At 44.3% G+C, this 25,062-nt stretch overlaps 1 protein-coding gene and 1 pseudogene across 1 annotated transcript; one reads left to right on the top strand and one right to left on the bottom strand.

Annotated features, from left to right (window-relative positions):
• The first annotated feature begins 9,515 nt into the window (after window positions 1-9,515).
• Window positions 9,516-24,444, top strand: SLC35C1 (solute carrier family 35 member C1). The gene is made up of 3 exons (XM_085882899.1): window positions 9,516-9,914; window positions 19,263-19,449; window positions 22,467-24,444. The coding sequence occupies exons 1-3, from the start codon at window positions 9,654-9,656 to the stop codon at window positions 23,036-23,038; spliced, it is 1,020 nt and encodes a 339-aa protein (XP_085739025.1). The 5' UTR covers window positions 9,516-9,653; the 3' UTR covers window positions 23,039-24,444.
• Window positions 16,874-18,250, bottom strand: LOC147026959 (uncharacterized; annotated as a pseudogene).
• Window positions 24,445-25,062: the final 618 nt, after the last annotated feature.

The following is a 25,062-nucleotide window of genomic DNA, read 5'->3' on the forward strand; positions in this document are numbered from 1 at the left end:
AGAGGCCCACGTGGCGAGCTACCGAGGAATTCACACCCTCGACAGAGCTCGAACGGAATGAGCCATTACCGTGCTCGACCCATGCGTAACCCAAGCAGATGGTTACCGAGGTCCCATCGGTCCAAATGCAAAACTACGGCAGCAACGGCCTTTTTAATCCCCAAACATGCACCGTGGCGAGCCAATGAAGGAAAGGACAAGGACGAGCTGGTACATTCAACAAAGTGGATATTTATTTACAATAGGGGGGAGGGAACACACAAATAGCAGAGTTAAACGAACTAAGCAATGCAAATAATGCACAGCAAAGAGCACTTAACAATTCCTACTTACAGACGGGCCCACAGGCACACACACACACACACACACACACACACACACACACACACACACACACACACACACACACACACACACACACACACACACACACACACCAAAGAAGTGATGGCCGCAGCCTTTATTCAGCCCTTCAGCTCGGGAGGGAAGGTGAGCCGAAGGGGAGAACCTGTCTCACACCTCACCACCTCGCGCGGTTTTCGATGATCTGGTTTGGCGGGACTTGAACCCACAACACAATGCAATGATGGATGCCAGCCGGCGTGAAGGTGGATCAGACAGAACGCCGGCAGGCCAGACGAGACGACCAAGTGACGAGGCTGACAAGGCGACCAGGCGACGAGGCTGACAAGGCGACCAGGCGACGCGACCTTATTTTTTTATTTCCTTCCTACCCCCAGCTGCTGGAGGCAACTCACCCTAACATGTGTCATCCCACAGGCCATTTGAAGTGGCCTTTATGCAAGAAGAGGTGGCCAGGCTGCTCAATGCAATCTCTGGCTCATGAAAATGGAAATGGATGCAAGAACACAGAATGGACGCACGGGCTGCTCAAATGCAGTCACGTGGTGAGGCTGCCTGCAGGGCAATCTTGGCAAATGCTTGCTGGATGGTCCTGGCGCACATGGATGGATGGTGACATGGGGGCGATGCAAATAAGGGCAAGCAGGCATGGGGTTATGGCAAGGGCAGGCGAATCAGGCATGGCAAGGCGAGGCAATGCGGACCAGCGGATGTAGCACAAATACAGGCCGGCATAGAAAGCTGGCCGGCCTCTGGTCTCGTTCAGTGAGGTTCTGGAGTGAGTGCGGTGGTGCCTGCCGCTCTGAAGGCGGGCTCGGACCTAACCGACCATCTCCCCCAGCCTATTGCCTTTGCCTTTCTCTGTCCATACCCACTCCCTTAGTTTGCAACAAGAAAACAACAAAATTTAGCCCCTTTTTATTTTATTTTATTATTTATATTATTATTACATTTTTATTATTATTTATTTTCCTCTATAATCTCGTCTCCCTAACCCCTTTTATCGTCTTTGTCCAGCTAACCTATCCTGTCCGTCTATTCCCAACCCCAAAGATCATTTTTGGAGGGGAATAAGGAAGAGGCCAGCGTCCTGTCTCGAGGCCCAACAAAGCCTCAGAATGGCCTCCCACATAATTCAGCCATCTTTCCCAAGGTGGGTCCAGCGGCCTACAGAGAGCGAAGGGATGAATGGTGCGAAGGGGTACATTTCCTAACTATCCTAGCATTTATTAACTTTAAACTACCCCGGGGCTTTTCCATACGCCTGGCTCTTTAAACTACAGGTTCTAACAACCATGATTCCCGTCGCCCGTGTTAGTGTCCATTATTAATTTGGGCCTAGCCATCAAATTTTCACTTGTGCCCTTGCACAATTTCATGGCTGGGCAGCGTGGCTCACATGGCAGGGATTCCCCCTCTGCCGAATCTCAAACTACGGCACCGCCGGGCCCTGAGGCTGTCTCCGAGCCTACCTGCTCCCTATGAACGCGGGGGGTTGCCCTTCCCGGCATTGCCCCCTCCGATGACCACGTGGCATTTTGGCGCTATGGGTCCCTTTCCGAGAGTCGCCCGTGCCCACTACACTATCCCGGTCCCTTGGACCCTTGGCCTACTCTGGCCGATGTCCGGTGCTCAGGGTGCCCTCTACTCGATACTCACCTTTCAACAGCCACGCTCCCAGCTGGTCCATGGATTCCTGCACCCATCCAAATGGGGTTCGTGCCTTCATACACCACGAACAACAGAACGACCTCCTTTTGGTAAACTTAATTAACATTATACTGACCCCGGGGTCACTTGGGTGGGGTTCACTCCTCCCCCCACTCATTCATTCACACCATACATACCACATTCGCTTCTCTCACTCACTCGGGCCCGCTGACTCATACTCATTCATCACATATTTCAATTTTTACATTCACTCCACACTCTACCTATGTTCCCCTAACTATCTCGTGCTCCCTCATCGTCCCTTAAACTAATGCACGTTCCATTTAATCTACGTAGCTAAGCTACGTCCCCAATACACATTCCATGTCCGTCCATGTCTCCCAAAATCCATTTCCAATTCTAAATCTGAACTAAATTCCCACTAACTAGTCCACGGGCGCCATGGAGGACAGCTCATGCCTCCATGAGGCCGGTCTATCTAAGCTAAACCCTTCTCACTAACTAATGCTCCTTTGCCCAAACAAGGATGTCTACTACATCCCGGCCGGGGCCGTGTACTCGGGGCAAGGTTCTACGAGCCTTGCGTCTCCACGGGAGCAGTGGTACTGGCTCCGGCTACTCCGGTCCGATCCATCCATGAGGGTGTAAGGTCGCCCTTATAGGGTCTCAGGCGGTCCGCGTGGACGATACGGGGAAGGGCCCGTGGTCCCATTTTGATCTTTATGACCACGTCACTAATTTGCGCCAGGACAACCCCCGGGCCATGCCAGGGCGAGGTGAGTTTCAGGCATCTGCCCTTCCTCCTCCGGGGATTGAAGAACCAAATCTTCATCCCCGGGGAGTACTCACTCGACTGGTTCCGGTGGTCGTACCTGCGCTTCATTTTCACACCCGCCTGTTGGAGTTGGCGGCGGGCGAAGGCATGGACTCGTTCCATACCTTCCTCCAACTGACGTGTGTAGCCCTTCCTTGGGGGTCTGTCGGGACGCTCAGGCGTCGGGCCGTACAGCAAATCTACGGGGGCTCGCAGCTCCCGTCCGTACATGAGCAGCGCAGAGCTACATGCGGTGGCTTCATGTTGACTCATTCGATAGGCCATCAGCAAATACGGGAGATGTTCGTCCCAGTTATCCTGACAATCGGCGGTGAAGAGGGCCAATTGTTGTGTGATGGTTCTATTGAACCTCTCCACCATACCGTCGGATTGTGGCCTTAGGGGTGTTGTACGTGTCTTTCGAATTGATAGGAGACTGCACACTTCTTTTAGCAATTCACTTTCAAAATATCCGCCCTGGTCGGTGTGCACCAGCTCCTCCGGAATCCCGTGCCGACATAAATCCTTCAATGAAGGCCTGTGCCACAACTCCGGATTCTTAGTTGGGAAGGGCATAGGTCTCCAGCCATTTAGTGAAGTAGTCCATGACTATGAGGATGTATCAATTACCTTGGTGAGTGGGGGGCAGTGGTCCCAAAATGTCCATGGCCACTCGCTCAAGGGGGGCCCCAACCTGATGTAGTTGGAGCGAGGCCCTCATCCTCCATGTCGGTCCCTTTTTAGCAGTACAGGCGTCGCATGATCGACACCAGTCCTGAACATCACGCCCCATGTTGACCCAATATAACCGCCGGCGGACCCGAGATGTTGTTTTGATCCTGCCCAAATGGCCGCCGGGGCGGGTACCGTGCACCTGTTTCAAAATTTGGGTCTTAAATTGGTCTGGGACTACTACCAGCCAAGAAGTTCTCTCTGAGGGAATCTCCACCCACTTGCGATACAAGATGTTGTCCCTCATTTCTAGGGTTTTCCACTGAGCCCAGTACACCCTTATTCGCGCTTCAAATGGGGTGACCTCCTCCCCACTGGGTCTCATGTTGACTCGGACCCACTTGTACACAGGCCCTATCACGGGGTTTTCCCGCTGGGCCGTGCTCCACGCCAAATCGCCAAATTCCTCATCTGCGGTTAGTGGAAAATTGGGCCTACCACCCGGGCTGCACGGACCAGGAGCTTATGGGAGGTGTCTGCCAATTGGTTCCTCTCCTCATGCCTCGTGCAATATTTACAGTTTTCTGCCAGACAGGGGCGTCGAGAGAGCGCATCAGCATTCCCATGAGCCTTGCCGGCTCTATGGGCCACATTAAAATCGTACTGCTGCAACTTTTCCAACCACTTTGCAATTTTGCCCTCCGGTTCCTTGAACCGTAGGAGCCATTGCAAGGAGGAATGGTCAGTTCGAACCAAAAATTTCCTCTCGTACAAGTACGGGTGGAAAGGGCTCACTGCAGACAGCATGGCCAATAGTTCCTTGCGAGTGATGCAATAATTTCGTTCGGGCCCACTCATGGCCCGACTGTAATACGCGATCACTCTTTCCACGCCCCCTGTGTCTGAGACAAGACTGCACCCAATCCTTCCTGGCTTGCATCCGTGTCCAGGGTATACATCCCACCATCGGTGGGGTATGCTAAAATGGGTGTGGATGTCAAACACCCCTTTAATTTGAGGAAGGCTTGATGGTATTCCCCTGTCCAATTAAATATCGACCCTTTCTCTGTAAGCCGGTGAAGGGGTCGAGTGATGTCCGCAAATTTTGCCACAAAGCGCCGGTAGTAGGAGCAGAGGTCCAAAAACCCCCATACCTGTTTGACGTTACGGGGTACGGGCCACTCCTCCACTGCTGTAATTTTACCTGGGTCGGTTTTCACCCTGTCACGGCCTATCACGTGTCCGAGATAGGCCACTTCCTTTGCGAACAAAGTACATTTCCCCGGGCTCAACTTCAACCCTGCCTGCCTGAGGCACCCAAACACCTGGTCCAAAATAGCTATTGCCTGGGAAAATGTTTTAGCGTGTACCAGGACGTCATCCAGGTACACCAGGCATGATTGCCATGGCATTCTGCCCTGCACACACTCCATCAATCTCTCAAAGGTGGCGGGGGCGTTGCACAAACCGAACGGTATCACAGTGAACTGATACAGTCCCTTCCCTGTAGAAAATTCCGTTTTCTCCTTCCCCGTCTTATCCATCTCCACCTGCCAATACACACTCTTGAGGTCCAAAGTTGAAAACAATTTCGAGCCTGAAACGGCATCGAGGGTATCGTCAATTCTGGGTAGGGGGTAGGAGTCTTTGAGTGTCGCGTTGTTAAGTCGGCGATAGTCCAAGCTGAAACGCGTGGTCCCATCCTTCTTTTTTACCAACACAACCGGTGACATCCAAGGACTTCCCGAGGGCTCAATGACACCTGCATTGAGCATCTTTTCTACCTGTTCGTCAGCTTCCTCTCTCTTGCTCCAAGGGAGCCGTCGAGTGGGCTGACAGACAGGCCAGGCCCCATCGGTGTTGATCTGATGTTTCACCAGGCCCGTACATACAATATCCTCGGGTGACAAGGAGAAGATTTCTGTGTGTCGGTTGACCAGTTTGTGTAAGGTCTCCCACTGGGCATCTTCCATTTTGTTTCCCATCGCATCCATTTTGCGCACCATCGCTCGCGCATTCGTTTTTAAATCCTCACTCATTGCTCGTCTTCGCATCTCCACCAACTGGTTCATGTCAAGTGCCGGGGCCGATCCGCCATGATCGGTCGCGGTTTCGCTGGGGACCGGGGGTGGGGGGGGGGTAAATTTGACGGAGGGGGCGCTCTTGTGCCGCCGCTCCCACCGTGCCCAACCTCTGGGTCCGGTTGTTGGGGATGGTCAACCTGCATGGCGGTGTCCTGTACGGTGGTTTTGTCCTGGGCCATAGATTCCTTTAATGCTACATCTATACCCACCTGCTTCAGCCCATTTTGGCTTGCCATGTTGTGTATGAGAAATAAGTTTTAAAATGCTCATAATTTGGGGGAACCAGTGGGGGAGGGGTGGGTTTGCTCCGCACCCCTGGTCCGAATCCTGTGAATTTCTCTATGGAGGCGGAGGGGTTTGAATCGCACTCCTGATCACCAATTTGTTGTGGAGCCGGGTGTCGGAGGCGAGCTCGACCGCTAGGTGGAGCAGTAGAGTCGGCTCCACCGAACACCCGGAATCTACATCGTGCTTCTCGGAGAGCTCTGAAAGGCACGGGTCCCTTACAGGACCGTGAATCGCCAATATTTTGACGGCGTGAGGTAGGGTCCACTTGTCTAACTCCAATTTACCAAAGTACTCACGCCATCCAACTACCGGGGAAACCACACCCTCGGCCGACTCTGTCCGATCAGAGTCGCGGTAACGGCTCGGATCCGGCATAACCGAGCGGAGTTACCAGAGCCGCGCCGGACCAAATGGACAATTTGCCGCTTCACAATTTCCCAACAAGCACCGTGCTAAGCCAATAAAAGAAACACAGAAACGAGCTGAAATATTCAACAAAATGGATATTTATTTACAATAGGCAGGGAGGGGAACACAGAAGGGCAGAGTTATCACGACTATAAGAGCAAATAATGTACAACAAAAAACACTTAACAATTCTACTTCGGAAAGACAGGCCCGCATACAGACAGACATGCACACACAAAAGAAATGGACCTCAATGGTCTATCTCAGTCAAGCCGGCCCGGGGTACCTGTCCACTTCGTGCAGTCACACCGACTCCGAACCACTGGTGGGACTCAAACCCACAACCCAAAGTCCACGGCTGAGGATCCTGGCTGCTCGACTACCAGACCTGCCCTCCAAAGGACTGCAGACCGCTCCAACCATGACCACGACCGTCTGCAGAACCCTCCGCAGTCGCCACGATCACTCGGCCTCCCGAAAAACTGATCCAGACCAAGCCAATCTCTGACCGTCTGCCGCAATTGCCACGATCCTCCCAACTGCTGTCCTCTCTTCTTTCATGAGGGGGGAGGGGCTTCTTTTCCCCGCCACTCGCCTCCTGATTGGACGGTGGGTTGTCAGGCGACTCGTGGTGGCCCCCCTATTGTCTGTGGCATGCGTGTAGTGCTCGCCCTCCGCTCATTGGCTGGAGGAACACTCTCTGCTCCTCCTCGGAGCAGAGCTTTGACCCGAGGCGACGAAGGCTCCGCCCATGTCCTCAGCCAAAAACACGTGCGTAATGGCGACCGGTCGAGTGTGGGAAGGTGGCGTTGTTGTAGTGGATGTAGTAGTAGTAACTGTAGTTGTTGTTGGTGGTGTAAAAATCGAAGATGGGCATTGTTGTAAGTGATGTAAAAATCCCAGCTATCAAAATAACTCCGCAGCGCATGTACATTTAATTCCCATTAGACTCGGGACGGGACCCTAACTCGAAACACGTACTTACCGATATAACTGATCTCTAAGGACTCTGGCTGTTGTGTGTGATGGGTTCCAGATTCGTAACAATACTACCATGACTTGAGATTTGACTCGAGACTTGACTTCAAAGACTTGAGACTTGACTTCAAAGGCTTGAGACTTGACTTCAAAGGCTTGAGACTTGTCCTCAAAGACTTGAGACTTGTCCTCAAAGACTTGAGACTTGTCCTCAAAGACTTGAGACTTGACTTGAGTCTTGTCCTCAAAGACTTGAGATGACTTCAAAGACTTGAGACTTGTTTTAAAAAGCTTGAGCTTAGACTTCAAATGCTTGAGACTTATCCTCAAAGGCTTGAGACTTGTCCTCAAAGGCTTGAGACGACCTCAAAGTGCATTAAAAGTCAATCAAAAGTAAACTGTTTAACATCCATCCACGAGGGATGGCGCACACACACATTGATGAATCACCCTGCTTTTGAACCACAGGTTTGAGAATTTATAGCCACTTTGGGATTCGATCCCAGGACTCGGCAGCCATCCTGCCGGCGCATTTCAAGATCAGGAAGATAAACGATTCCATCGATTATATTATCGATAAACGTCCGTAATAAATAAATGGCCTCTTCATTTGGACTTAATGAAACAGGCCAAAGCATTTTTTTCCCCCATTATCTTCCACTTATTATGATATTTAACTTCCACCATCGAAGATGGATGGAGGTTACTGTTTTCACCCCTGTTTGTTTGTTTGTGAACAGTATTACGGAAAAACTCCTGGACGGATTTCGATGAAACATGGTCGGGGGGATTAGGGATGGTCCAAGGATCATGCCATTAGATTTTGAACTTGGTCCAAAGTCCAATATGACCGCTATGGCGGCCATTTTGAAAAAATATTTAAATTTTTGTTTTTGCATTTCTACATGTTTTAAGTGATTTCCAACCAAAAAAACAAAATTTTGCAACTTTTTTTCAAAAAAAATTTCGATTTTATTTGAAAAATATTTAAATTTTTGTTTTTGCATTTCTACATGTTTTAAGTGATTTCCAACCAAAAAAACAAAATTTTGCAACTTTTTTTCAAAAAAAATTTCCATTTTATTTGAAAAATATTTGAATTTTTGTTTTTGCATTACTACGTTTTAAGTGATTTCCAACCCAAAAAACAAAATTTTGCAACTTTTTTTCAAAAAAATTTCGATTTTATTTGAAAAATATTTGAATTTTTTTTTTGCATTTATACATGTTTTAAGTGATTTCCAACCAAAAAAAAAAAATTTGTTCGAGAAAAAAAAAGCAATTTTGCAACTTTTTTTCAAAAAAATTTCGATTTTATTTGAAAAATATTTGAATTTTTTTTTTGCATTTATACATGTTTTAAGTGATTTCCAACCCAAAAAACAAAATTTTGCAACTTTTTTTCAAAAAAATTTCGATTTTATTTGAAAAATATTTGAATTTTTTTTTTGCATTTATACATGTTTTAAGTGATTTCCAACCCAAAAAACAAAATTTTGCAACTTTTTTTCAAAAAAAATTTCGATTTTATTTGAAAAATATTTGAATTTTTTTTTTTGCATTTATACATGTTTTAAGTGATTTCCAACCCAAAAAACAAAATTTTGCAACTTTTTTTCAAAAAAAATTTCGATTTTATTTGAAAAATATTTGAATTTTTTTTTTGCATTTATACATGTTTTAAGTGATTTCCAACCAAAAAAAAAAAATTTGTTCGAGAAAAAAAAAACAATTTTGCAACTTTTTTTCAAAAAAATTTCGATTTTATTTCAAAAATATTTGAATTTTTTTTGCATTTCTACATGTTTTAAGTGATTTCCAACCACCCCAAAAAAACATTGTAAGAGAAAAAAAAATGAGAAATTTTGCAACTTTTTTTTCAAAAAAATTTCGATTTTATTTTTTTGGCATTTCTACATGCGCGTCGATCTAGTTTAGTTTATTCAATCGTGGTTCAGTAGAGTCTGATCCGTTTTGACCTACAATGAATAGGACATCAGGTTCACTTAAGTGACCCAGCAGTATTGACGGCGGAGGTTTTGCACTCTACCGAGTGCTCCCCCTCTAGTTAAAGCTGCTATTATCACATCCCCCTCAATCATCATCGAAAGCGAAGTCGAAGGGGAAAATTCCCTTAAAGTTTGTAACTTATTATATGGATGCAGGTACATCTGAATATATGTAGCGAGAAGAAGAAGAAGATTTTGTAAAAAAGAAGAAGAAGAAGATTTTGAAAGAAGGGGTTATTATTATAATTACCCATCGGGCGGGAAAGACGGAAGTGTCGTACCGTGATCTCCACACGATATCAGAAGATTTGAGGTGATACAGAAAGCTATCGCGGTTCAGGAAGGTGTCTGACACTGCGTTTCACAATGGGTGACAACTTCGTAATGCAGGCGAGCAAAATTGCCGCCGTCGTCGTCCTTTACTGGGTGACGTCCATCAGCATGGTGTTCCTCAACAAATACCTGCTCAGTAGCCCCGAACTGAGGCTGGACGCTCCACTCTTCGTCACCTGCTCGCAGTGTTGGATCACCGTGGCTCTCTGCCTCGTCATGCGCGCCATTGCCAACGTTTGGCCTGCTCAAGTACACTTTCCACATTTGGACCTGAGTGTGGATATCTTGCTGCAGGTGACGTGACGGGTGACGGGCGGATGTGCCGACGTGTTCGGGACTGCTTTGAAGTGTGTTGTCATTAAAATGTTTATTTTTTCACGTGATGTCGGACGAGATCGATTCGAGAAATTCTCTTTTACAGTTTCCGTTGTTATTTTGAACATGGACTGTACGTAGTACGAGGCTCACAGACAGCGAAGCGATGAGACGCATGGCACAGGGCTCTTGGCCGGATGGCCACACCTCAGGGAGTGTAATGTGTACAAATGGACCTTCTGTCCATCCGGCCCGCACTCCCTCTCGTTTGTCATGTTGACCGTTTGTCATGTTGACCATTTGTGTTGTTGACCATTTGTATTGTTGACCGTTTGTATTGTTTCGCAGGAAACAAAAATATCACCTGCTCGACGTTCGTCCGTCGCCATTTATAAATGTGCTCCTCTGTGATCGCTTTTCATATAAACTCTCAAATGTAGTTTAGTTGTTTGAAAACTTGGGAGTGAATGTTGTCTAAAGGTGAGGGAGGATTGGGAGTGAATGTTGTCTAAAGGTGAGGGAGGATTGGGAGTGAATGTTGTCTAAAGGTGAGAGAGGATTGGGAGTGAATGTTGTCTAAAGGTGAGGGAGGATTGGGAGTGAATGTGGCTTGAAGGTGAGGGAGGATTGGGAGTGAATGTTGTCTCAAGGTGAGGGAGGATTGGGAGTGAATGTTGTCTAAAGGTGAGGGAGGATTGGGAGTGAATGTTGTCTCAAGGTGAGGGAGGATTCGGAGTGAATGTTGTCTAAAGGTGAGAGAGGATTGGGAGTGAATGTTGTCTAAAGGTGAGGGAGGATTGGGAGTGAATGTGGCTTGAAGGTGAGGGAGGATTGGGAGTGAATGTTGTCTCAAGGTGAGGGAGGATTGGGAGTGAATGTTGTCTCAAGGTGAGGGAGGATTCGGAGTGAATGTTGTCTAAAGGTGAGAGAGGATTGGGAGTGAATGTTGTCTAAAGGTGAGGGAGGATTGGGAGTGAATGTGGCTTGAAGGTGAGGGAGGATTGGGAGTGAATGTTGTCTCAAGGTGAGGGAGGATTCGGAGTGAATGTTGTCTAAAGGTGAGAGAGGATTGGGAGTGAATGTTGTCTAAAGGTGAGGGAGGATTCGGAGTGAATGTTGTCTAAAGGTGAGAGAGGATTGGGAGTGAATGTTGTCTAAAGGTGAGGGAGGATTGGGAGTGAATGTGGCTTGAAGGTGAGGGAGGATTGGGAGTGAATGTTGTCTCAAGGTGAGGGAGGATTGGGAGTGAATGTTGTCTAAAGGTGAGAGAGGATTGGGAGTGAATGTTGTCTAAAGGTGAGGGAGGATTCGGAGTGAATGTTGTCTTAAGGTGAGGGAGGATTGGGAGTGAATGTTGTCTTAAGGTGAGGGAGGATTGGGAGTGAATGTTGTCTAAAGGTGAAGGAGGATTGGGAGTGAATGTTGTCTAAAGGTGAGGGAGGATTGGGAGTGAATGTTGTCTAAAGGTGAGGGAGGATTGGGAGTGAATGTTGTCTAAAGGTGAGGGAGGATTCGGAGTGAATGTTGTCTTGAGGTGAGGGAGGATTGGGAGTGAATGTTGTCTAAAGGTGAAGGAGGATTGGGAGTGAATGTTGTCTAAAGGTGAGGGAGGATTCGGAGTGAATGTTGCTTAAAGGTGAGGGAGGATTGGGAGTGAATGTTGTCTCAAGGTGAGGGAGGATTGGGAGTGAATGTTGTCTCAAGGTGAGGGAGGATTGGGAGTGAATGTTGTCTAAAGGTGAGGGAGGATTGGGAGTGAATGTTGTCTAAAGGTGAGGGAGGATTGGGAGTGAATGTTGTCTAAAGGTGAGGGAGGATTGGGAGTGAATGTTGTCTAAAGGTGAGGGAGGATTGGGAGTGAATGTTGTCTAAAGGTGAGGGAGGATTGGGAGTGAATGTTGTCTAAAGGTGAGGGAGGATTGGGAGTGAATGTTGTCTCAAGGTGAGGGAGGATTGGGAGTGAATGTTGTCTATAGGTGAGGGAGGATTGGTTGTGAATGTTGCTTCGGTGAGGCTTGTGAGAAAAGTGATAAAACCAATTGAAAACTAGAAGTGCATTCGATAGAGCGCATACCTCCACCATGTAATTCCTAATCCACGAGAACATATTGGGCCCATTACATTTTTGAAATATCATGCTATGTATCGTGTTTGGCCCGATCTCTCAATGGTGAAGAATCACTTTTTTAAATTAAATAATTCTCGTATCCAGATCCAGATCCACATCTTCACCAAAATTGAATCAATTCTTCCTTGTCACACACCCAATGTGTCCACAAAGTTTCATCCGAATCCGTCCACAACTTTTTGAGATATTGTACTTTTTATCGTTTTTGGCCCTGTCTCCCAATAGTGAAGAATCATTTATAAATTCTAGTAGTCTGATCCGGATCCTGATCTTTAACAACATCTCATCAGTTTGTCCTTGTCACACAATGAACCTGTCCACAAAATTACATCCGGATCCGTCCACAACCTTTTGAGATATCCTGTATGCAGACAGACAAACAGACATAGAGGGGTGAAAACATTTCCTCCTTCACCTTCGGTGGCAGCGGTAACAAACCAGCAATTCAAAGTTTAAAATATACGACTATTTTTTTTTTGCAGATAAATTGTGAAGTTGTTTGAGAGGAATTATATTTTCAGAGAGGGAAATGCAGGAAAGAACTGCTAAAGGCCCTGTCACATCTTCACGTTTTAGCCAGCGTATGAAAAATTTGCCGAATACGCTGGCACACGTCGAATACGTTATGGGTAAGTTTTGTATACGTTAAGAGCACGCTGAAGCACGCTGGCATACGTCGTAGTACGCCGAGTTGGTCGACAAATTTTAAGCATGCTCAATTTTTTTAGAAGTATGACGCACATGTTCCTCATACGCTGGCCATAAGTTGTAGGCACGTTATGCGATCGTTGACACACGTTACTTGTAAGTTACTCGTAAGTCGAAACACGTCGAGGTAATGTTTAGCGTCAGTGTTCCAGACTCGATGTTTTTTATTTTTTTTCTTCGGCATGACGGTGATGTTGACACTTCGATTTCTAGTGCGGTTATAATATAATACAATTAATAGCTGCCGCTCAACGATTTAAATCATAACTGCACTAGAAATCGAAGTGTCAACATCACCGTCATGCCGAAGAAAAAAAAAAGCCATGGAGTCTGGAACACTGACGGGTTCCTCCTGTGAACCCCATTTTTATATACCAATTCCCCTAAACGCTGCCAATACGCCATTATACAGTAGCTGTAGGTTAGTAACGCGTTCAGTAAGTTCTGTGGTCGTCCGGAAGACGTCAAATACGTCTACATACGTTAATATGCGTTGGAGATACGTTACACATAGGTTCAAAGCACGTTACTCATAGGTTAGAAATAAGTTTCGGGTCCACTAAACATTACCTCGACGTGTTTCGACTTATGAGTAACTTACAAGTGACGTGTGTCAACGATTGCGTAACGTGCCTACAACTTATGGCCAGCGTATGCAGAACGTGTGAGTCATACGCTGGCATACGTCGAAAAATTTTGAGCATGTTAAAATTTGTCGACGAGCCTGGTGTACTATGACGTATGCCAGCGTGCTTCAGCGTGCTCTTAGCGTATACAAAACTTACCCATAACGTATTCGACGTGTGCCAGCGTATTCGGCAAATTTTTCATACGTCGACATACGCTGGCTAAATCGTCAAGGTGTGACAGCGGCCTTAGTGATATTCATTCATTAATTGCTTGCACCTGTCACTGATTACTGCTTCCACTGACTTGATGGCCTCGACTATTGCTATCTTCTTGTGGGATCACCCGGGGATCAAAAAAAAAGGTTTTGGCCCACTCTTTAACGAATCGGCTGGCCAAGCCTGTTGTTCAACTGAAGATTACTTTCGCACAAATTTGTAACTTCTCTAGTGTGCCGGCGTGAACTCGCCTACTCTGCAAAATACACGGTGGGATATTTAACATCCGCCAACTAATGCTACAGCAGACGTCCGCCAGCTTAACGTCCATCCGAGGGACGGCACAAATTATTAAATAGTTCTGCACTACCTTTGAGCTCTGAGAAAGGATGTGCACATTTGTTGCAAAATAGTCTTCCCTAATATATCTGGTTACCATCACCACCAAAGGTGAATGGAGGTTATGATTTCACCCCTGTCTGTCTTTCTGTTTGTTTGTTTGTTTGTTTGTTTGTTTGTGAACAGGATATCTCAAAAGGTTATGGACGGATTCGGATTAAACTCTGTGGGCAGGTTGGGTGTGGGACGAGGATGAATCGACTAGATTTTGGTGAAGATCGGATACGAGAATTTTTTTAAAGTAATTTAAAATGTGAAATTTTTAAATTTTAAATTAAATATTAAATAGAAATTAAATAGATTTTATTAATATAAATATTAATAAAATATTAATAAATAAATAGTGAAATTAAATAGATTTTAAAGTGAAAAATGATATACAGTTATAGCATGATGGTTCAAAAAAGTTGTGGATGACTTGTGACAAAACTAGGTGGATGAGTTGATACGGTGACGAGAACAAGCCGATTCAATCCTGGTTAAGGTCCGGATCTAGATCTGGCGCCTCATTGGGATACAAAACTTAAGCTGTTCAGCCCGGCGGAGGTATGCGCTCGATTGAGCAACGTTTTAATTAACCTCCTTCACCTTCAGTGGCAGAGGTATGTTTTCAGCTCTTTGTGTCGTTTGTTTGTCTCTGTTTGTTTATTTGTGTGCAGGATATCTCAAAAAGTTGTGGACGGATCCAGATGAAATTTTATGGACCGGTTGGGTGTGTGGCAAGGAAGAAGTGATTACATTTTAGTGAAGATCCAGATCCGGATACTAGAATTTTTAAAGTGATTCTTCACCATTGAGAGATCGGGCCAAAAATGATAAACAGCACGATTTCTCAAAAAGTTGTGGATAGATTCGGATGAAACTTGGTGAACATGTTCGGTGTGTGGCAAGGAAGAATTGATTCAATTTTGATGAAGATCTGAATCCAGATCTGATTTTTTTTTTCAGTGATTCTTCACCATTGAGAGAAAGGGCTAAACTAATATATAGCACGATATCTCAAAGTTGTGGACAGATTCGGATGAAACTTGGTGGACAGGTTGGGTGTGTGACCATGACGAATTGGTTCGATTTTGGTGAAGATCCGAAAATTCTTTAAATTCACAAAGTGATTCTTCATCATTGAGAGATAAGGCCAAAAGCGATATACAGTCGTACTCCAAGGCATATTTCAAAAATGTAATGGGCCCAATATGTTCTCGTGGATCAGGCATTGCGTGGCAGAGGTATGCGCTCCACCGAGTGCCCTTCTCGTTTTCATTGTTTTGCTATTGCACAACAGAATCGGTATTTTTATATCAGACAGTTCCAGTAACACAAACCTTTCACGCTGGAGGTGCAACCGCCACGAGTGACTGAAACGGTGTTAAAATTCACAACTGCATTCAGAATTACCAAGTCTACAATCCCTAAGAATTGCTCAATTTATAACCAAACCTGGCGGTGTTTGCATGAGAAGGCAGGAAAATGCTGCTTATGGTTAAAAGGGGTTTATTTACAAAATAAATATGGAGAATAAGGACAGGACAACCAATAAATGGGACAGATCTGGCAGTCAAATGGCAAGAAAAGGGGAAGAAGGAACGTGCAATCTTACATACAATGAAAAAAAGGCCTAACCCACAAATGGTGCCGATAATACCAGTTTCATCCAATGAAAGGGAACAGGCGAGGACTTTATGCTGGTACAAGCTGGTTGTAGCTGTACCATGGTCATACAGTTTAGCATGGCATGGGCAAAGTGCTTGATGGCAATGAGGAGGAATGGCGATTAGGGATGATGGCAAACTGTCCGGTCTCTAACACGTCCTCCTCTGTCAGCGACCAAACCAAGAGAGGAGAGGGATGTTGTTCTCCTGAAGCCCAAGGCAACAAGGATCAACTGTTAATGGTGCATGCAAGCACAGTCACGGCCCTTGTCACCTCCGGGACCGCCCTCGTAGACGGCGGGTCCCATCATTGTCCGCCCACTGCCTGTATGCATCGCCATTTTCCGGGCCGTCCATCTGGCCCATCTGCAAAAAGTGTTCCACCCTCAACCAGAGCGCTACACCTCACTTTTCCACCATGGTTTGTGGTGCCTGGCCAAACGGCCCATGGTGACGTTCTTTAAAGCGCAAAGTGCTTTCCATATGTGATATGATGGGTGCCACAACTCCTCACCTGGTCTTGCCTATACAGAAGGTCAGACATACTACAGCATCACTCCATACTCTTCCATGATCAGGATCACCACCTTCTGGGTGCATATATTACAAACAACTTACTTCTGACAGTTTCCCTGAAACGAGTAAATTTAAACTACTCAATCATATGGTCAATACTCTAGTTTTAACACTATCTATTGATGGATCGCTCTCCACCCTTTCCATGTCACAATATTATGCACCAGAAATTTCTTGAATCCTTCATTGGCTGTGTGTGTGTGTGTGTGTGTGTGTGTGTGTGTGTGTGTGTGTGTGTGTGTGTGTGTGTGTGTGTGTGTGTGTGTGTGTGTGTGTGTGTGTGTGTGTGTGTGTGTGTGTGTGTGTGTGTGTGTGTGTGTGTGTGATTCTACAGCAATTGTGCAAGTTCCATGACTTGTGGGGACTTGTGTATGGCGGTAGTTGCATGGGACGGAGCGTGCTTTGGGAGGAGGCTGGAGTGTGGGGGGTTAAATCAACCAAATTTATTTTAAACACTGAAGATGTTTGGGAAGCCCAGGCAAAAATACCATTCCTTTCCTGTCGTAATTTTCTGCAGACTACTGTAGTATATGAGAGTACAATTATCATATACTATATTTCTAACTAGCATTTTTGTCTGGGAAGTTGGGGAGGTAGACAACAGGCATTTTTAAGGGTTAGCTAGAGCGGGGGTTAGCCTTGCAGGCACCATGACTATCTTCTCCACTTTGCCAAATTTTCTGCATCTCCCCTTGTTAACCCCCTTATCCGCATTTCTTCTTCCACCACCTTAAGCCAAGTCTTTCTCGGTCTTCTCCATCCTCTACTTCCTTCTATATTCATTTCCATCACTCCTCTCACCCAGTCACTTTCATCCTTCCTCAACACATAACCCAACCATCTCAACCTGTTTCTCTTCACAACATTAATCACAGGCTCTATTCCTATCATCTTCCGCAATTCATCATTTGTCTTCCTCTCTCTCAACGATATTCCACACATCCACCGAACTATTCTCATTTCCACCCTTTACAGCCTCCGTTGCTGCTCCATGTTCAGTACCAATGTCTCACTCCCATAAATCATCGTACTCCTCGCACATGTAGCATACACCTTTCCCTTCAGCTTCAACGACACTCCCCTCTTCGTCAGCACGCCACTCAGTTCCCGAAACTTTTTTTCATGCACATCTCACTCGAGCAACCGTCACCGAGTCAGATCCACCTTCTCCATTCAGCATGTCTCCGAGGTAGCAAAATGGTTTCACACCTTCCAACTTCATGCCATCTCCAAGATCCAACTCGACATTTCCTCCATCTGCAACTCCCTCTATGCACACCTTACACTTGAATGTAACTACCACACTGGTTAAAGACCCTCTCACACCACTACATTTTTGATTAACCCACTCGGCGCACATTGTACATTGAATGGTTTCACTCCAAACACCCTTCCTGCACACAGCACATGGCCACTTCCCATTCCTTTCCACCTCACCACATGTTTTAACCCTTACCATCACCTTCGTCTTTCTGATATTCACCTTCAAACCTTTTGCCTCCATACATTCCTTCCACTGATTCATCTTCTCCTTCAGTCCATCCCTACTCTCCGCAAACAACACCAAATCTTATGCATACAATAACTCCCACGGTAAACCCTCTTTTGTGCTCCGAGCCAACACCTCCTTCACAACTACAAATAGTAATGGACTTGGTACCGACCCCTGATGCACACCCACCTTCACTTCAAACTCACCACTGTTTTCGTCCTTCGTCCTCAAAGCCCTCTCTCGTACATTGCCGTCACTACTCTGATCAACTATTCCTCCACTCCTCACGTCCTCAATGCCCATGTCACTACTTCATGTGGAACCCTATCGAATACTTTCTCCAAATCAACAAACCCAAGAAACAACTTCTTCCTCTTCTCCATGTACTTTTCCTGCAACTACCCTGCAATAAAAATCACATCTGTCGTTCCTCTTCCTGGCATAAATCCAAATTGCGTTTCGTCAATCTTCGCTTTCTTCCTTATCCTCTTCTCCAAGACCCTTTTCAATACCTTCATTCCATGCTCCAGTGACTTTATCGCTATATACGAGCCGCAGTCCAGAGGGTCACCTTTCCCCTTGTACAAAGGGACGAGGGTACTCGGTTTCCAATCCACTGGAATGCGGCCTTCTTTCACCACCAGATTACAAATATCTGTCATTCTTACACCCCAACTTCCCGCTGCCTTCAACATATCTCCCACAACTCCCGTAGGCACTCTCGCTTTTCTACTCTTTACTGCTCTTATTGCTTCCTCAACTTCCTTCTCAGTTATCTTCTCTGCCGGTCCTTAAATTGCGTTGCTCTCTATGTTGCCATCCCATTCATTGTCCACATTCAACAGCCTTTCCATATATCTCTTCCATCTTCCTTTAATGCCATCTGGGTCCACAATGATTTGTGCCACTTATCCTTCAAGCAACTCACCCCCATCACATCGCACATCTCTTTCGCTATCTGCTTTGCAATCCTGAATACCGCTCTCCGACCCTCTTCCGAATCCAAACATTCTCTGAGCATTTTCCTATGTGCCTCCTTCGCCTTTCCTACCTCTTTCTTTACAGCCTTCTTGGATGCCTTATGATTTTCATACGCTGCCTCTTCTGCCACCATACCCTTTGCCTTCTGCCACTCCTTGAACTTCTTCCTCTTCTCGTTAATCCTCTTTCCAAGTTCACCAGAGGTAGAGAAATGGGATAAGATGTTTTGAAGATGGAGAGATAAGAGACATGCAATAAATGTACATCGAGTGTATTTGAAACAGCTTTTGATTGGAGATGTTAAACTTTTTAACTATTACTTTTAACTTGGTCAGTTTTTCATATGCATAGTCAACATTGAAGTGTGGACAGTTTTTAAGTTTTGCGTATTTATTTTTTTTTGAATCCCAATTGCAGTATTTTAAGTGACACAAAAAATTTTTCAAACTTTCCAAATGATTCTTTGCATGGACTTCTGGGTGGTATTCCTAGTTTCATGAAGAGATTCCTCCTGAAATTTGTGGCTTGAATATCTCTCTGTTGTTTCAGGTTCTCCCCTTATCCATCATCTTCATGGGCATGATTGCTTTTAACAACCTGTGTCTCAAGTCTGTTGGAGTAGCCTTTTACAACGTGGGTCGCTCACTCACCACTGTTTTTAACGTCATCATGTCCTATGTGCTCCTGGGACAGACTACTTCACTCCGTTCCCTAATCTGCTGTGCCATCATAATTGGTAATGTTTCCTTTTATTCATTTAGGCCTTAATGGCACATTTTTTTAAAATCTGAATCATTTGGTATGCTACATCATGCATTGTAATTGACTGCTGTTGTTGAAGCTGGAGAAAGATTTATTGGAATTTTTGGAAACTCTTTTATGGAATATATAAAAGGAGTTCAGCGTGCCTGCATGCGTCTCTGTCTGTGCATGCCTGTGTGCGTGCGTCCACCCATCAACAATTGTCCTATAGGGGATACAACAAATTGGGTATGCCACTGATGTAAGACCCATCGCTTCGCTGACGGGAATACCAATCTTTGTGTAATTGGTAAAAAAAAACTGTTGTTGTTCATGGCAAAAAAATAAAATTAGGTGATGCATAGATACTGGCCGAGCTATACACTCATGGAGCGAGGAAGGGGGAGAGTGTTGATAGGATATTCATCACACCCTTTTTCGATGCTGAATTGCAAATAATGCACAACACACTAAGAGGGAGATCAAGATTAAAAAAATTTTTTATAGCCCTCCCCCTCCCTGTCTCTTCCTTCTTTTGATCAAACTGTCTGTGGTATGTATTGGGCACGGGCATTGCCAGGAAACAAACTCCTCATGAGTGTATGTGCAGCATGTTATGTGTATATGTGTGTGTGCGTATGTGCATGCTGTTCTGCCAGTTATGTAGGGTGTACCATTATTGCTTGATTAGTGGTATCCCCTCAGTTCCATCTATTAGTACGCAGCTTCCAAAAATAAGTAATGGTCCAATAATCGTATTCATATATGACGTACACATCATTGATACACAGTAATTTTTCAAAGTATTCCCACATGGGGCTTCCCCTCCCACATGATGAGAACGGTTATTTTACTTCCCACTTAAACTTGTATTAAAAATGATTTTGTTTTAAAACTAGATCAGTATTGGTAACCAGCACTGGCTGGTATCGCTGTCGTGGATCACCGCACTGGTATCGCTTCATACCAGTATGATTATGGCGGATCGCTGGACCGGTATCACATCATACCAGTATGACTATATGACGGTAGTATATTATACTGGTATGACGTGTCGGTAAACAGCACAGGCTTTCTAAAGCATGCCCGATTTCATATAAATAACCAATTGGCAATTGCTTTAAAAACGGCCACAAGGGCAAAGAAAAACGTGATTGCTTGTACGGTGCTCAGATGTTGATGGTTAAAAGTTAAAACCTACTGTACTTATTTGCTGGTACGTCTTGACATCTTGCATTCCACTGGTCCAGTTGTAGCCGAGACGCCAAGTGCATCAAAGCTATTTAAATCATGAACTGAAACGGAATCCCAAGAAGGAACCCGAAGAAGTAAAGAGTAAAGATGGAGTCATCAGGAGGAACCTGGATAGGATTTGGGTTTCAGCCATGACTCCACAACCCTCAAACCCATCCAGGTGCAGCCAAGTGAGCCTTCCAGAATTTTTCATATAAGAATTCAGTTCTCCTGAGAGAGATAGACAATGAGAGAGAGAGTAATAGAGAGTAAAAGAGATCAGAAAGAAGTATTTAAAGGTTGTACAAATCTTTCTTCGATTTGTTGGTGATGTACAGATTTATTTTATTTTATATTTTTATTTTTTTCCAGACCGATTTTTAAATTTCTTTATTTTTCGTTCACCATTATATTCAGAATTCCAATACCGGTATATCAATATTAAAAAATGACACCGGAATATCCATTATATTGTCAGACCCAAGTATCCCCGATAGGACAGCAGCAGTTCCCTCTCCTCAGACTTTGACAAAATCACAAACTGGTCGGACACAATTTTGCTGATGTACAAATGTTGTCCACCCTTTGTGTTCTCCCTTACCCCTCATTGTTACCTGCATCTCTTGTTTGTCCATCTCCGTCTACTTTCTCTCTCCACCCTGCTGTTTTTTCCCCCTTTCTCTTACTGTTCTCTTTGTTATGTTGTGTCTCTTTGTTCTGTCATTGCTCTTCCATGAGCCTAGACCATGTTAAAAAAAACAACGCACCGACATTCGTGGACTCTGAAATTTGCGGCATTTTTCAGGAACGTATCCCCCGCCAATGTTGCGTGTGTGTGTGTGTGTGTGTGTGTGTGTGTGTGTGTGTGTGTGTGTGTGTGTGTGTGTGTGTGTGTGTGTGTGTGTGTGTGTGTGTGTGTGTGTGTGTGTGTTTAACATGTATATATATATGTATATATATATATATATATATATATATATATATGTGTATATATTTATATTGGCCTGAGGAAGCCAGCTGTAAAGCTGGTGAAACGTTGCCCGAGACCGGATCTGCTCTTGCTTATTGCTCAAACTAGTGTAGATGTAGTTTACTTTTGGTTGGAAGCGCCTTCTTTAAAAACAAAAAAATTAAATATATATATATATATATATATATATATATATATATATATATATATATATATATATATATATATATATATATATATATATATATATATACACATCTTGTATGTGAATTTCTTTCTAACCACTCACTGGGTTCTGCAGCCGGCCTCTTGATGTATCAAAATACAATGTTTAGTGTTTTCTAAGTGGCCTAGAAAGCTGAAATTTTGCATAATAATGCATCTCAAGGCCAATATCCCAAGAAAAATCATAAAACCTTTGGAAAATGTCCGTGAATAAGAGTCGGCTGCAGACTCGCTCTGCTCATAGCGGTCACGTGTCCCAAGACTATGAAGCTTACAATCAAACTGGTTGCGAGGCAATGCTAACATGTGACTTCTGCCTCTTATTTTATAACTTTTGCTGTATGTATTTACATTTAAAATTACCATAGTTATAAACTTTTAAATGAAGAGTGCATTCTAATGACTAATTCTTGATTTGCTTGATATATTTAGCTGTTTGTAGAATGTAAGCACAATACACTTCGTTAAATTCATAAATCTTATATTTATTACGTATGCATGTACAGTATGTATACATGTATACATATATACATACATACATACATATACATGTTTGTTTGATTCTCGTTTTCCTGGCTGTCTAGGTGGCTTTTGGTTGGGTGTAGATCAAGAAAGCCAGCACAACTCGTTATCCATACTGGGCATTCTTTACGGTGTCCTAGCAAGTTTGTGTGTGTCGCTCAATGCTATCTACATGAAGAAGATTTTGCCACTTGTTGAGGGCAGCATCTGGCGTCTTACTTACTATAACAATATCAACGCGAGCTTACTCTTTGTGCCAGCATTCCTGTTAGCTGGTGAATCTTCGGCCCTTCTTTCTTTCAATAACTTTGGCCATATTTCTTTCTGGGTTGTAATGCTTGCTAGTGGCTGTTTGGGTTTCTCCATGAGCTACGTTACAGGGCTGCAAATAAAATTCACGAGTCCCTTGACGCACAACATCTCGGGCACGGCCAAAGCTTGTGCGCAGACTGTAATTGCTGTAAGCTATTTCCATGAAGTCAAGACGTTGCTCTGGTGGACCAGCAATTTTTTTGTCCTCCTTGGCTCTTCATCGTACACCTGGGTCCGGGGCATGGAGATGAAAAGGGCACAGAAAGATTTTATGGATGAAGTTCGGACAGAATCGTTGGAAAAGGAAAATGAAAGCGCTTGATGTGTGTGGTGATCAAAAACTGCTACCCAATTTACAAGGGCTGAAGTTTGTGAGGACAACCAAAAGAGAAACTGACATTGCAGGAAAAACTCTTATTTGGTTTCAAAAACTTTTCTTTTTCTTTTATTTTCCTGGAAATTTGTGAATGTAATATTTTTGTTTTATGGTTTGCATTTCTTGGTTGACATGCGTTGTGGGCTATTTGGAAATCTGTGTAATGCCACATATATGCTGCATGCTTGTATGTACATGTGTGGTGAGCCTTATTTTCAGTGCTTTGTTTAATATTATATGGTGGCTCAAAGTCAGGATTATGATTAAACTTATGGTCGCAGTCCGGTGGGTGTTGAATGATGAGCGTTTCTTGCTACAGGTGGTTTATTGAGTTTGTCGAAGCCATGATTTGTACATTATGAGACTTGTGCTTCACGTTTGGCATTGCCATCATCAGTAGCCCCAAGAATCCTCAGTGGAAACCCACAGCCCCAAGGAAGCCGGCCACTCTGAAAGGATTTACCCAGAGATCGAGTAAAGATGAAATGTTAAATAGTTGGCTGTGTTGTGCAACTTGTAATGAATTGGTGTACAGTATCAAGTTCAAATGCTTGGTATTGGCTTAATGGTTATGGTGGTGGGCTTGGGATCCTGAGTTCAAATCCCACTCGGCTGTTGAATTAATACTAAGTGGGGTTGACTGCCTGTCGTCCTTCCGAGGTTGGCAAATGAGTGCCAGCTTGCTGATATCCTGTGTTGGAGTGGTGACCTGTCCAGGATTGTGCCCAATAGCCAAGGAGACTGCTTAGGCAGCACCAATGCTCTGCACAGAGTATGGTCTCAATGGATGGATGGATGAAGTTCAAGGTGACAGACTTAGTTGGGTCGGGTTCCAGGTGTGTGTGTGTGTGTGTGTGTGTGTGTGTGTGTGTGTGTGTGTGTGTGTGTGTGTGTGTGTGTGTGTGTGTGTGTGTGTGTGTGTGTGTGTGTGTGTGTGTGTACACACGCATGCAAGTCATGTCAACATTTTGTAAATTGAAATAATAGAGATTACATCTTTAAGATGTTGGTGGAATGTTGAACTTTATCTAAATGACGATTATGTGTTTGTTTTTTTGCTTTAAAACGGGCCACTGGATATCCATGTATCGTGTGCTATGCAATTGTGTATGAAACAGTTTTAAAAACATTGTATAAAAATGTCGGTGCCATTTCTATCATTTTGATGATGATGGAGGAAAAGGGGGTTGGGAAGGAGCTATTACATGCTGCCTATTTCTCCTGAACGGCACTTAAAACATGTTTTCTCAGCATCATTTTACACTTTAAATGTAATGTTGAAGTTTGGGTTCTTGACTATGTGATGTTTTATTTTCTGTTGTGACCCATAAAGTGGTCAATTTGCTTTCTTGGCTTTTGCTGACCAGTTTGAGCATTTTTTTTCATAACTGATGATAATATTACTGAGATCTGTAGGTAATGTTTCTCTGACTGTCAGTGCATATCTAACATGTAATGACTTACAAGAGTCTTTTGACCATTGTCATGCCACAAATTAATTTTGTTTTCATCTTTGGGGTCGTGTCTGTATTTTCACATTTTGGAGTTATGCTATGTGCTTGTATGTGTATGTATATGTGTAATATATATATATATATATATATATATATATATATATATATATATATATATATATATATATATATATATATATATATATATATATATATATACACACCGGCATTCCTCACTTAACGACCGAGTTCCGTTCCTACGACTAGGTCGTTAAGCGAATTGGTCGACAAGCGAGGATATATTTTTAAATGTTTATGCAGTAGTGTACTGTGTTGTTGTTGTTGTTGTTGTTCGTCTTTCGGCTGCTCCCGTTAGGGGTCGCCACAGCGGATCATCCATTATGATCCGCATACTGATTTGGCATAGGTTTTACGCCGGATGCCCTTCCTGACGCAATTCTGGTCGCCTCTTATGACACAGGGATAAGGATTGGGTTTCGCCATGATTCTGGGCTG

This window comes from Eptatretus burgeri, chromosome 5 (assembly GCF_056783735.1).
Source record: "Eptatretus burgeri isolate ZD-2024b chromosome 5, Ebu_testis_v1, whole genome shotgun sequence".
Classification (NCBI taxonomy): Eukaryota; Metazoa; Chordata; class Myxini; order Myxiniformes; family Myxinidae; genus Eptatretus; species Eptatretus burgeri.